The sequence below is a fragment of the Poromitra crassiceps genome (assembly GCF_964638095.1).
Source record: "Poromitra crassiceps genome assembly, chromosome: 13".
Taxonomy (NCBI): domain Eukaryota; kingdom Metazoa; phylum Chordata; class Actinopteri; order Beryciformes; family Melamphaidae; genus Poromitra; species Poromitra crassiceps.
The window spans coordinates 6,299,317-6,312,652 of NC_139644.1; the positions used below are offsets into that span (position 1 = coordinate 6,299,317).

At 42.8% G+C, this 13,336-nt stretch overlaps 2 protein-coding genes across 2 annotated transcripts in view; one reads left to right on the forward strand and one right to left on the reverse strand.

The window, feature by feature from the left end:
* Window positions 1-5,539, forward strand: part of LOC310787304 (uncharacterized protein) — a 22,997-nt gene extending 17,458 nt beyond the window's left edge. Inside the window, exons 9-11 of the mRNA XM_083648689.1 lie at window positions 1,695-1,830; window positions 2,344-2,486; window positions 2,854-5,539. Of these exons, the coding sequence (XP_083504815.1) occupies window positions 1,695-1,830; window positions 2,344-2,464 (257 nt within the window). The 3' untranslated portion in view covers window positions 2,465-2,486; window positions 2,854-5,539. The remainder of the gene's footprint in view (window positions 1-1,694; window positions 1,831-2,343; window positions 2,487-2,853) is intronic.
* Window positions 5,540-7,809: 2,270 nt separating this feature from the next.
* On the reverse strand, window positions 7,810-12,570 carry LOC310787895 (NLR family CARD domain-containing protein 3-like; the record flags this gene model as incomplete). The annotated part of the gene is made up of 7 exons (XM_083649349.1): window positions 7,810-8,351; window positions 8,465-8,511; window positions 8,601-8,774; window positions 9,213-9,386; window positions 9,897-10,070; window positions 10,341-12,138; window positions 12,468-12,570. 7 exons carry the CDS (start codon window positions 12,568-12,570, stop codon window positions 7,810-7,812), a joined length of 3,012 nt encoding a protein of 1,003 aa, XP_083505475.1.
* Window positions 12,571-13,336: the final 766 nt, after the last annotated feature.

The window sequence follows — 13,336 nt, forward strand, 5'->3', positions numbered from 1 at the left end:
AATCGACACTTTTCTACAAGATTCTACAAAGTACTTCCTCATTGAAGACAGCAGTGCGCGAGGTGCTAAAACGCAGGAGCTTATGACGTCATAAGCTCTATATAACCTTTGTACACGCGCGCAATCTGCCCTTCTCCTTTTGTCTGTTCTTTGCCCCCAGTGACAGCGCTCCCTCAGTCTGTCCGTCTGCCTCCCACTCTGTGCCGAGCGCTATGCTGCTCTCTCTCTCTCTCTCTCTCTCTCTCTCTCTCTCTCTCTCTCCTCTCCTCTCCTCTCCTCTCTCTCTCTCTCTCGGGACTAGTGTGAGAGAGAGCACAGAGAGAGACACACAGCCTGGTGACGCGAGGTTACTCACACATACACACACACACTGCGCTGTGCAGTCGCAGCAACATCTCTCCCTCTCCGAGCAACGAACACACGCACACGCACACACACACACACACACACACACACACACACCGTGTGTGTGTGTGTGTGTGTTCGACACACGCACTGGATCTCTCTTTCTCCGTTTCCCTCCCCCCCTCTCTCTCGCGCTCTCTCTCTCGGAGGAGAGAAATGTCCCTGCTGCAGACGGGACACGCCCACACAGTCCGCGGGAGAAAATGCACTCTAAAAAGTAATTCATTCTCATGACTTTTGCCAGACTGTCAAACCTAAATTTATATACTTTGCGACGTTCATCATCGTTCAAATTTGGCTGGTGGCTTATTAACATAGGGTCCTGTGATGTGATGAACTCAAAATGCTAAATAATAAAGAAATATTTCTGGTTTCCAGGGACTTTAAGCTAAGTCGGTCGTAACTTTACGACCTAACAGCTACGCCGGTTGCACCAACAGGGCTTAAGCCTTCTTCTCACTAAGACCGGGCGTAAATATTACGCCTGGTCCAGAGCAGGCATAAGGTGCAGTCATGGGTACAGTATAGACGGTTTTCACCTGTCTGTTGTGCAATAGCTACAACCCCTCAGCACTCTGGCTGTATTCAGACGGGAGTACGTTATACTGTAAATATAGTCACGTTCTAAATAGGGATGGGCATCGAATTTCGAATTTTCGAATAATCGTTGTTATTATCAAGGTCGACTTTTATTATTGAAATTCGAAATTCGAAAAAAAAAATTTTTTTTTTTTTTTTTTTTTTTTTGAGTGAAATGTTGCATTGTCTCCCCTGATTCTAAGTACCGGTATAGTCAAATCGCTATAAGCATTTTAAGCAAGGTTTATGGAAAAATGAATGGCGTATGAAATCCCATGAAGAGGGAGAGGGGGTGACTTTGGCACCCCTTTGGCACTCAGACCTGAGCCTACTAAATATTTAATGAACCACAACCACTCATGATTGTCAAAACTGTTTTTTATTTTCGAAAATGTCAATGTAAAAAAAAAAAATTTTTTTTTTTTTTTTTTTTTTTTTTTTTTTTTTTTTTAATTTTTTTTTTTTTTTTCGAAATTCGAATTAAATTCGAATTTGGCCAGCGAATTTCGAATAGTGTTTTTGCTAGAAATGCCCATCCCTTCTAAATAACTAACCAACGGTGGGGGTCCGTATGGAAACAGTGTTACTCGAAAGGATTAAAAGTTAAATCAATTTGGTCATTCAGTCGCGTTTTACTGCCATGTAAAGTAACTAACTAGCCGTGTGTGTGTGTGTGTGTGTGTGTGTGTGTGTGTGTGTGTGTGGTGCAGGCCTGCCTCCGACTCCGGTCCAGCTCCTGTACCCAGTGTCCCGGTTCAGCAGTGTCAAGTCCCTGCAGCACCTCTGCCGCTTCTGCATCCGACAGTTGGTCCGCATCGACCACATCCAAGAGCTGCCCCTGCCCACGTACGTGTACACACACACACACACACACACACACACACACACACACAGCTGGTCCGCATCGACCACATCCAAGAGCTGCCCCTGCCCACGTACGTGTACCGTGTACTAGAGCGGAACAAATCACTGGATTTAGGGTTGAATATGAACTACAATTTTCAAATTGCAGAGGCTACAATTAATTAATGATTTGCTTAGGTTCATGGACTTGTAAAGAAGTTATTTTAGTGTTGCAGGTCATCTTTGGTCTATTATATCGCAAATCAAATCACAATATCTGTCAGTACAATCGCAATTAGATATTTTCCCCAAATCGTTCAGCTGTAACGTATACACACACACACACACACACACACACATATGCACGCACACACATACACACACACGCACACAGCTGGTCCGCAACGGCCACATTCAAGAGCTGCCCCAGATTAGATCTGTTTCATATTGTAATAACAAAAATGAGAATGTAACTAATACTTTATCTCTCTCTCTCTCCCCCCCCCCTCTCTCTAGGCCTCTGATCATCTATCTGAGGAAGTTCTACTACTATGACCCCGAGGAGGAGATGTACCTGTCAATCAAGGAGAGGGGGCAGGACCAGAACACCCAGCCGGGGGTGGAGTCTCAAACGTAGCGCTGGAGCCTGATTGGATAAAGTGAGTGATTATAATTTTTGGATTATTACAATTACACAATTGACGTCACCTCCAGATATTTCCAGCAGACTGATTATGAATAGAGATGTAAGAGCATCCAAAGGTTCAAGTTGACCTTTAAAGATGCAGAAACTTTATACATTGGCGCCTCCAAATGGCAGCAAAAGGCAACTGTTGAATGATGAACTTTAAAAGACAGAAATCAGTAAACTGAACACAGTACTTTGATGTTTACCAGTTTCCATAAAATGACTATAAAGCTTTTGAAGTATAATCCAGCCTTTTGATGCCTGGCGATCGTTCTACGAGGAGGAGCATTTTAATGATACTACAATGTTAATGTTTCCTTTCTTCTGTCCCTTTCCAGGTGTTTTTTTGTTGTTTTTGTTTTGTTTTTGATACCTGAACAGCTGACCTGAGGACTGACACACACATGCAATTGGATACAGTCTTCCTCCAGAGACGAGGCTGGGCCAGTCAGCTCCCTCAGCTCGGGTCTGTATCCGGGCGGAGTTTCAGATGATCCGCCCTCCCCAAGCTCTCCGATTGGCTCGCGGGGAGTGGGGGAGGGACAGGGGATGTGGGGACTCCGCCTCTCTGTTGATGTCATCGCTGAGCAGCTGAACTTGAGGAAAAGTGACTGTTAGCGAAGATGCTAACTCGCTAAAAAACAACAACAATGTAGTAAAATATTTTGTCGCCTCTAGAATTCTTTTGCTTCCAAACTTTAACCTGAAATGAAAAGGCACTTCATCATTAACACTTGACTTTACAATGACCTTATTCCTACATATGAACCTGTGTATTAACATATGGAAAAATATCAGAAGTACAGAGTAACACTGTCAGTACTGAGAGGCGATAATCCTGCACACCTAAAAACAAACATGGCATTTTCGTAAGTAGGCATCTCGTTGTTGTAACACAGTGCTAACACAGTGGTACTGTGTATTTACAATATTTCCCATAGGTTAATACACAGATTAAAACACTATATAGTGAGGTAAATGTAAAGAAAAGTGCCGCTCTTCCTGATGCTCACTGGCTCCTTTAATTGATAACCTCCTGTAATCCAGACATCAGACAGTAAAAAGAAAAGAAAGTTCCTGTTAGATATTTGCATCTTGACTTCTCAGCACTAGAATTAACACCACAAACATCCAGGAGAAGACAGTCATTCAGAATGAGGAGAGAAAACAGTCATTCAGAATGAGGAGAGAAAACAGTCATTCAGAATGAGAAGAGAAAACAGTCATTCAGAATGAGAAGAGAAAACAGTCATTCAGAATGAGAAGAGAAAACAGTCATTCAGAATGAGAAGAGAAAACAGTCATTCAGAATGAGAAGGGAAAACAGTCATTCAGAATGGTCATGTTGAATTTTGGAGGGTACAATGCAGACTATCAGACATTAATTAAAAATGGGGATGAAGAGAGTTTTGATTTTCCAATGAGTCAATGCAATAGTAAAAACAATCTCCTTTGTTAATATTTATGCCATTTCCTCATTCATAGTATTTGAGTGGGCTATATGGACAGGCGGTGACATTGGCCAATGAGCAGCTTGCACAGCAATAGGCCCAGGGAATCTGTAATTGTCACACTGGGAAGCATTAGGATCCTAAAGGCGACTTGACCGGCAATCTAAAAAAACTGAAGAAAAGGCTTACCATGACTACTACCATACTGCGATGTTACCTTGATGACGTTACAACCGGAACAATGAAGTTGAAAAAACATTGAACATTTTGTGAGTGAAATGTCGCTTTGGGTGAGTTTCGAGGTCCGCGCCCCCGCCGGGAAACTCCCAAGATGTCAAAGCGGGGGGGCCAGGCCTCAGAAGAGTCGAGGTGAAGGAACGCTATCAGGAAGAAAGCAACAAGACAAACAGGAAGTGTTATACCGCACACTGACAGGCAGGGGTCACCTGCTGTTGATCAAGGAGTCATCTGTCAGATCCCTCTTTTCTTTAGTCCCCATCTTTGTCCGGTGGCATTGAAAAAGGACTACTCAGTGCGTTAACAAGGGACACCAAGGAGGGTCCTGACCACATGTCAGGATTTGATGAGTCAAATGCATCACTTCCTGTGCAGAGCGACTGGACACTGGCTGTTTGGAACAGAGGAGAAGCTTTATGTACTGGATCTAGTCACTGTTGTGTTATAGCAGTCGGTGATAGAAAGTTGCAAAATGGACATTTATTTATTTATTTGAAAAGGTTGCAGATTATTACCATACTTTAAAGCACTGGTTCTCAACATGGGGTCCGGGGATCGCCAGGGGTCGTTGAGTCCTACAATACAGACAGTCATGGAATTCTGGACAAAATACTTTATAGTAATAAAAAGATTCTCATATTTGGGTCCAAGAGACAAAACGTCATCAAATTGGGGTTCGAGGCCATAATGTGGAGGACTAAATTATGGGTCCTTGATATGAAAAAGTTTGACAATCTCGATTTTTTATTTTATTATTTATGTAATTTTTTTTTGCCTTTATGGGAAAGGACTAGATAGATAGGAAAGGTGGGTCAGATTCGAACCCAGGTCGGCCGTGTGAAGAACTAACTCTTAGTGGTACGCATTTTACCAGGTGAGCCACTGGTACGCCCAAAGGTTGAGAATCTCTGCTTTAAAGGTCAGAAGTGGAGCAACTCTGAGGTCTTTCAGTGTGTGGTAGAATCCTCTCTTCCTGTATGGGGGGTTGTTCATGCCCTGACTGGCTGCTCGCTGTAGCCTTGAGAGACCTGCAGGGGGCACTCCAACACATCTCTGCTGCCTGGTCCACGAAAAGCCCACATGACCTGCACCTTCCAGACTGTCTGTATGTACTGAGAGAGTGTGTGTGCGTGTGATTGTCCCCGAGTGCACGTTTCTGTATATATTTGTATGTGTGTGTAAATATTGTATGATGGATATATTTGTAGCAGACCAGAATTACTAGGTGGAAAAAGTGTCATTGGCATTGTGTGTGTGTGTGTGTGTGTGTGAGAGAGAGCGAGAGTACGCGAGTGTGCGTGAATGTGTGTCGCTGAGGTATGGTCTGCTCAGAGCTGAACTGGATCCTCTTGCTAGACGTCTTTTACGGGACAAAACTGCGTTACCAGAACAAATAAAAAATAAAAACTGTCAGTGGAAATAAAGAAAGATGCCCCGCCTCTTTCTTTCTTTGAGTAACGCACACACACCGAGGGAAGGTCACCTGACCCTTGGCCTTGACTACTTCACAGGGTTCCCACCGTCATGGAAAACCTGGAGAAGTCATGGAATTTCGAAATCTTCTTTTCCAGGCCTGGAAAAGTAATCAAATGAGTAAAATCCTGGAAAGTTTTGGAAAAGTCATGTAATTTTGTCAGCCAGGGAAGTGGACTATGAAAGCCCTCTGAGGAGAGAGAGGAGGCATGCTAACTCACTGAGCGAGGCCAGACTAAATGGCCAGTGATTGTGCTGTAACGGATGTGACACAGGGACGGCTATTCCACTAGTTTAGAGAATTGGATCAAAGAGTGTAATGAACATGGAACTGATTGTAGAAGTGGTCTCATTGTCCCCCACCACAGGGAGGACTATGGATCGGTCTCTGTCCCTTAGCTATTATGTTAGTCACACTGTAACATTGACTTTGTGCCGCTAGGGGGCGGCATTGACAAGGAATGGGACTGACCTAGGATGGAACTACTGGGGGACTATTTTGCTTGTTCCAATATGAATATCCTATATAAATAAGCATTAAGCATAAATAATAACAATAATTTAAACAATGTTTTATGTATTATTATTAATAATACTAGATGTTAAGGTAACAAAAATTAAATAGACAATACAAAATATAAAATAAAATGCCTCAAAGTTGCAGCGGTAATTTCTAAAATCTTTTCTGTTTTGTAATTAGGATATTTTGTTTATTACCTTCAAAGAACTGTAAAAAGTGTTACAGTATCCACCATTAATTGCAATCAATTAGGCTACAAACAAAAGACTGTAAAAAAAATCTAAGATAATTAGATCAACATAGCCTATAGTTTGATGAGTGTTGAAGGTCCCATATGGTCTAGCGGTCAGGATTCCTGGTTTTCACCCAGGCGGCCCGGGTTCAACTCCCGGTATGGGAAGGGCTGTTCAAGAAAACAATGAAAGAAACACTGACAGAGTTTATTAATATGCTCTACTCCAGTGTGTTGATCCAAGTGAAAGAATAACTTATACAGTACAGACAACAAGCCTTGGCGAGGACATGAAAATACAGACTGAAAATTTATTTGTGTACATTTTCATTATATAAATGCTGGAAGAAAAGATGTGTGAAACAAGTGAGCATCTAGTTTCACACAACAGACAAATGTAGCAGCAGCTGGGGAAGGAACTGCTGATAGACACCCACAATACTCCAACATTACACATTAATATATACTTTTCAGATCAGTTTCATTTAGCCACTATGCTACAAATAGCCTAAACAAACAGCTTTTAGCCTAATATGCACGCAGCTTGATATGATAATCTGCATGGGAAGGTGCTGCTGACTGCTTTGAACTGGTGTAGTGTGTTGTTGAAGGTCCCATATGGTCTAGCGGTCACGATTCCTGGTTTTCACCCAGGCGGCCCGGGTTCGACTCCCGGTATGGGAATTTATTGTTTAACCAAACGGAAGTTGTTTGACATTGAGGGAACGTCACCATGTTGCAGACAAACATCTACTTATGTATTTAGAGAATTCGATCGATGAGTAGAACATGGAACTGATTCTAACAGTGGTTTCATTCCAATATGAATATGCTATACAAATTAACAATATGCTATAATAATAAATAAACAATAATATCAATAATGCCTTTTGTGATTAGTAGTTTTTGTGACGGCAACAACAAATTTATAATAAAATAAAATAAATGGCAATAAAATGCCTCAAAAAACAAGAGTAGTGGTATGTTCTAAAATTATTTATTGTTACAGTTCTGTAATTATTTGACAGACATGAGTCTGTAACATGAAAACATTTCCTTAAGGGGCTCCCAACCCTTTTTTGGCTCATGACCCCACTTTGACGTCACAAAACTCTAGTGACCCCAGACTTTCAAAATACAGACAATTATTTTGCTCCAACTAATTTGTTCGAGCCCCACACTGAGTTCTGCTTTTCTCACAACCTTTAATCTCCCACCTAACCTTATCCCAATGACCCATTAACCCCAACCAAGTGGCCGATCTTTGCCTAACCCAAACCCCAGGGCAGCAGGGTACCTCACCCCAACTGTGTGCATCCAATTACAAAGTGCACGGGTACCGTCCAAATCCAAAGGTACATGACAAAGCGTCAGGTTTTGCCTACTGACACAGAGATACTCTGGAACCAAACCACCCAAACCCAAACCTAAACCCAGGGTAGAGGGGTTCAGTGAATGTGGATTGGAAGGTGTGGAGGTGGATCAGTATGTCAGAGGAGACGCTATAGAAGGACAGAGTGCCAGCAGGCCAGTCCAGATACACTGCTACTCTGCCAGAGTTACAGGAGGATGGGGTGATTTGTATGTCTGTTGATGTGTTATCGTGACAGCCTGAGTAATGGTTATTATAGCACAACAAACTCCAGGACTTGTCATTCCCTCCAACACTGCAGTCAAGACCATATCCTGTCCTTCTGATTCCTCTGTATGTCACTCCTATATAAGCGCCTCCTTTCCAATCAACCTCCCAGTAACAGCGCCCAGTCAGACCATTTCTACACAGCACCTGTTCCCTGCAGTCAAATCTCTCTGGGTGATCAGGATATGGCTGCTTCTCTTTCACCTCTGTCACCTTTCTGTTGTCCTCAGACAGAGAGAGCTTTATGTTTGCTGTGTTTGGGTCCAGTGTGAGTTCACAGGCATCTGATGGGAAGAACAAGACACAGATTGGAATATACAGAAGGAAACACAGAGCTGCACAATAAAATAGTTGAATGTGTGCTGATCTGTTTTCATGAATAAACTAAACACCTTACATTTAATCAGACCGGATTTCAACCTGCTCAGTCTATCATGGTCCAGCCTGGGAGTAGAGGGATGAACAGTCATACCACCATATTCTCTTTGATCATGGAAACATGGACATTAAATAAACAATATGCCTCTCCATACCTGAGCGTGTCCAGTCCGCAGCGTGGATCCTGCAGTCCAGCAGACAACAGCTTCACTGCTGAGTCTCCTGGATGATTGTGGCTCAGGTCCAGCTCTCTCAGATGGGAGGGGTTGGAGCTCAGAGCTGAGGCCAGAGAAGCACAGCCTTCCTCTGTGACCAGACAGCCCGACAGCCTACACACACACACACACACACACGCAGGCACGCGCACGCACACACACACACACACACACACACACACACACACACACACACACACCAATGTATTTGTCTCATCAGATTGTATATAGTGGAGTGAGAGCAAATACAAGTAGTTGACACGATGTGATTTGTGTTTTCATTTGTTGCAGTTTGTTGTTGAGTTGTCCCTGAATGTGACAGAAACATACCATATTAGCCCTTTCTGCTATTTTAGGTCTCAGGAACAGAGGCAACAAGTAGGGGATATATCTAAATAGAATCAAGGAAAGCTAGATGTGCTAAATGTACTGCTAAATGTTGGTATCACAGCTGGGTTGAAAATCACACGAGAAGGAAAGTCCCATGTGTTTATTTGAACCTGTATGAAGCATTTGTTTTTATTTTGGTTGAACAGGTTGAAGAATACTGACCTGAGAGTTTCCAGTCTACAGTGTGGACTCTCTAGTCCACCAGACAGCAGTTTCAGTCCTGAATCTTGAAGGGGGTTGTTACTCAGGTCCAGCTCTCTCAGACTAGATGACTGGGAGCTGAGAACTGAGGCCAGAGCTTCACAGCTTCTCTCTGACAGTTTACAGCCGCTCAGCCTCAATGGACATAAAAAGATATGAAAGCAAGTATAAACAAAGTGTTCACTGGCTTCATCCAAGCTAAACGTGTATGCACACATGAGGTGATCTGGAAAAATAATCCACTAAATGGCATTATGCTATGTTATGCTTTACAGAAAACCACAAACAATTACTTACAATAATTACATCAAATGATGGGAAGCAATAGAAACATGTAACGGCGTTGTGTAGGTGGTACTTGCAGCAACCCATGTTAAGGGCTTGGGTACGAACCGCCGACCTTCGGCTTGGGAGTCTGACATGTTAACGGCAACGCCAAGAGAGCTAGCTCCCTTGGCGAAGCTGATTAACATGCCTTTATACTGGGGAGTGAGTTTAACCAATCCACTCGCTACTACTCAGGACTCACGAGGAATCAACGCTGATTGACCTCGGTTACAAGCACATACATACATACATACATACATACATACATACATACATACATACATACATACATAAATAAATACATAAATACATAAATACCTGAGACTTTCCAGTCTACAGTGTGGACTCTCCAGTCCAGCAGAAAGAAGCCTCACTCTAGAATTTTCCAGGTCATTGTCACTCAGGTCCAGCTCTCTCAGAGTAGAGGACCGGGAGCGGAGTACTGAGGCCAGAGCTTCACAGTTTCTCTCGGACAGCTTACAGCCACTTAGCCTAAAGAAGCATTAGTGATAGATAAATAAATAAATAAATAAATAAATAAATAAATATATATATATATATATATATATATATATATATATATATATATATATATATATATATATATATATATATATATATATTATTAATAAATATATTATTATTAAATATTATATATATATATATTGCCAATATATAGATATTATTCCAATATGTTTTTCCTTTCATGTAGAACACATGACAGTTGATGTTTAGAATAAATCCAGTTAACTGTGCACCTACAGAGCTTTATTGGAGGCTTTGACCACTGGCAGCAGCCTCAGAAGAGCCTCCTCTGAAGTAGAGTATTTCTTCTGGTCAAACACGTCCAGCTTCTCTTCTGATGACAGTAAGATGAAGACCAGAGCTGACCACTGAGCAGAGGAGAGTTTTTCTGTTGAGAGACTTCCTGATCTCAGGTTCTGTTGGATCTCCTCCACTAGAGAACGGTCATTCAGCTCATTCAGACAATGGAACAGATTGATGCTTCTCTCTGGAGAAGGATTCTCTCTGATCTTCTTCTTGATGTAGTGGACTGTTTTGGTCTGTGAGAGACTTCCTGTCTGGTTCAGCAGGCCTCGTAGGAGAGTCTGATTGGTCTGCAGTGAAAGACCCAGGAGGAAGCGGAGGAACAAGTCCAGGTGTCCATTTGGACTCTGTAAGGCCTTGTTCACAGCACTCTCGTAGAAGAGTTTTACTTTAGATTTGTTTCCTTTTCCCTTTGGCCTGGATGGTGGGGCAGTTACCTGTTTATCTCTGAGTAGATTGTGGCCGGTGTGGATGAATGACAGAAAGACATAAACAGCAGCCAGAAACTCCTGGATGCTCAGATGGACAAAGGAGAAGACCTTTTCCTGGTACAGCCCACGCTCCTCTTTAAAGATCTCTGTGAACACTCCAGAGTACACTGAGGCTGCTCTGATATCAATGTCACACTCTGTCAGGTCGGCTTCATAGAAGATCAGGTTGCCTTTCTCCAGCTGCTCAAAAGCCAGTTTTCCCAGAGTTTTAACCATCTTCCTGCTCTCTGGAGTCCAGAGTGGATCTCTCTCAGCTCTCCCATGATACTTGGCGTTCCTCTGTTTGGACTGAACCACCAGGAAGTGGATGTACATCTCAGTCAGGGTCGTGGGCATCACTCCTCTCTCACTGGTTTTCAACAGATCCTTCAGAACTGTAGCAGTGATCCAGCAGAATACTGGGATGTGGCACATGATGCGGAGGCTTCGTGAAGAAGTCTTGATGTGGTAGATGATTCTGCTGGCCTGCTCCTCATCTGTGAATATCTTCCTGAAGTACTCCTCCTTCTGTAGGTCAGTGAAGCCTCTCACCTCTGTCACCATGTCAACACACTCAGGAGGGATCTGGTTGGCTGCTGCAGGTCGTGTGGTTATCCATCGGCGAGCAAGGGGGAGCAGTTTCCCATTGATGAGGTTTGTCAGCAGTACATCCACTGAGGTTGACTCTGTAACATCAGTCAGGATCGCGTTGTTCTGGAAGTCTAGAGGAAATCGACACTCATCCAGACCGTCAAAGATGAACAGAACCTGGAACTCGTCAAAACTGCAGATTCCTGCTTCTTTGGTCACAGGAAAGAAGTGATGAAGAAGTTCCACCAAGTTGTACTTTTTTCCTTTCAGCACATTCAGCTCTCGGAAAGTGAATGGAAATGTGAACTGTATATCCTGGTTGGCTTTGTCTTCAGCCCAGTCCAGAGTGAACTTCTGCGTTAAGACTGTTTTCCCAATGCCAGCCACCCCCATTGTCATCACTGTTCTGTTTGGTTTGTCTCTTCCAGGTAAGGGTTTAAAGATGTCTTCACATTTGATTGTTGTTTCTGGTCTCGCTGGTTTCCTGGATGCTGCTTCAATCTGTCTGATCTCATGTTCATCATTGACCTCTCCACTCCCTCCCTCTGTGATGTCAAGCTCTGTGTAGATCTGATTCAGAAGTGTTGGGTTTCCTGCTCTGGCAATCCAATCAAACATACACTGAAACTTCTGCTTCAGATTTGACTTGTGTTCACGCTGGCACTGGCACACTGAATGAACAAACATCAAATAACATCAATGAGTAGATGTTAGTTACACTGAATATGACAAATGTAATTGTAATGTAAATCACTGAGTTCAGCAATGTATGCCCACATTAACCTAACCAGTTAATCATTTTACCAGATTATCCATTGAGATTGTATGTAGACAATTACAATGGTTTGGAAATGAGAGGAAGAAAGAAAAGAAAGAAAGAAAGAAAGAAAGAAAGAAAGAAAGAAAGAAAGAAAGAAAGAAAGAAAGAAAGAAAGAAAGAAAGAAAGAAAGAAAGAAAGAAAGAAAGAAATTAGTGGAGGTTAAATTAAAAGCTTCTTACTGCTGTGCAGATAGTCAGCCAGCTCCTCCTGCGTCATTCTTCTCCTGGAGTCCACGTCTGTTTGATGCACTGGGGCAGACTGACCACTGAGAACCTCTGACATCTCCTGGTCATCTCTGAGGGGGAAATATAGTGTATTGTCATACTCTCTCTCTCTCTCTCTCTCTCTCTCTCTCTCTCTCTCTCTCTCTCTGCCTCTGTCTCTCTCTCTCTCTCTCTCTCTCTCCTCTGGATCCTGGTACCAACACAAGGTGAAATGTGCTATAAATGCTGTTATTACTCTGATGTTTTGAAAGAGGACCGGACCAAATCTATCAGTCATCACTGATACTCCGATAACAACAAGCCCGTCTGTTTGATCACACATTTATTACCTTTGATCATCAGAATTGTGTCCATCTTTGAAATAAACATATTCATCCTTTGAGTGGTCACTCGTCATGGACACACTGCTGGGCTCGGTGGAGTCTGCTGTCTCCTGCTGGAACCTGATAGAAATGCACGATGCACAAAATGATGATAGTGAACAGGTTAGAGAGGCAGCTTTTCATCAGCAGGTTATGAGGGCCTGACTTGGTGTGAGGAGAGTAAATGAGTCAAACTCTTCCCTCCTCCAGCTGCCTCCAAACTATCTGTATTGCTTTGGTGGAGGTCATGGTGTCAACAGTAGATCGGTCATATGGGAAGCCTCTCACATGTGAATGCATAGCTGAATATACTGTATGTGAGGAAGAAGAGCAACTGAAAAAAGCATGCATGCTCAGCAAACCTTTACCAGAAACAATTCAAGTCTTGCCTTTGCTCAGAAGAAAGGCATCCATCTTTGAAATCATTATGTTCATCCTTTGAGCGGTCACTCGTCAGGGACA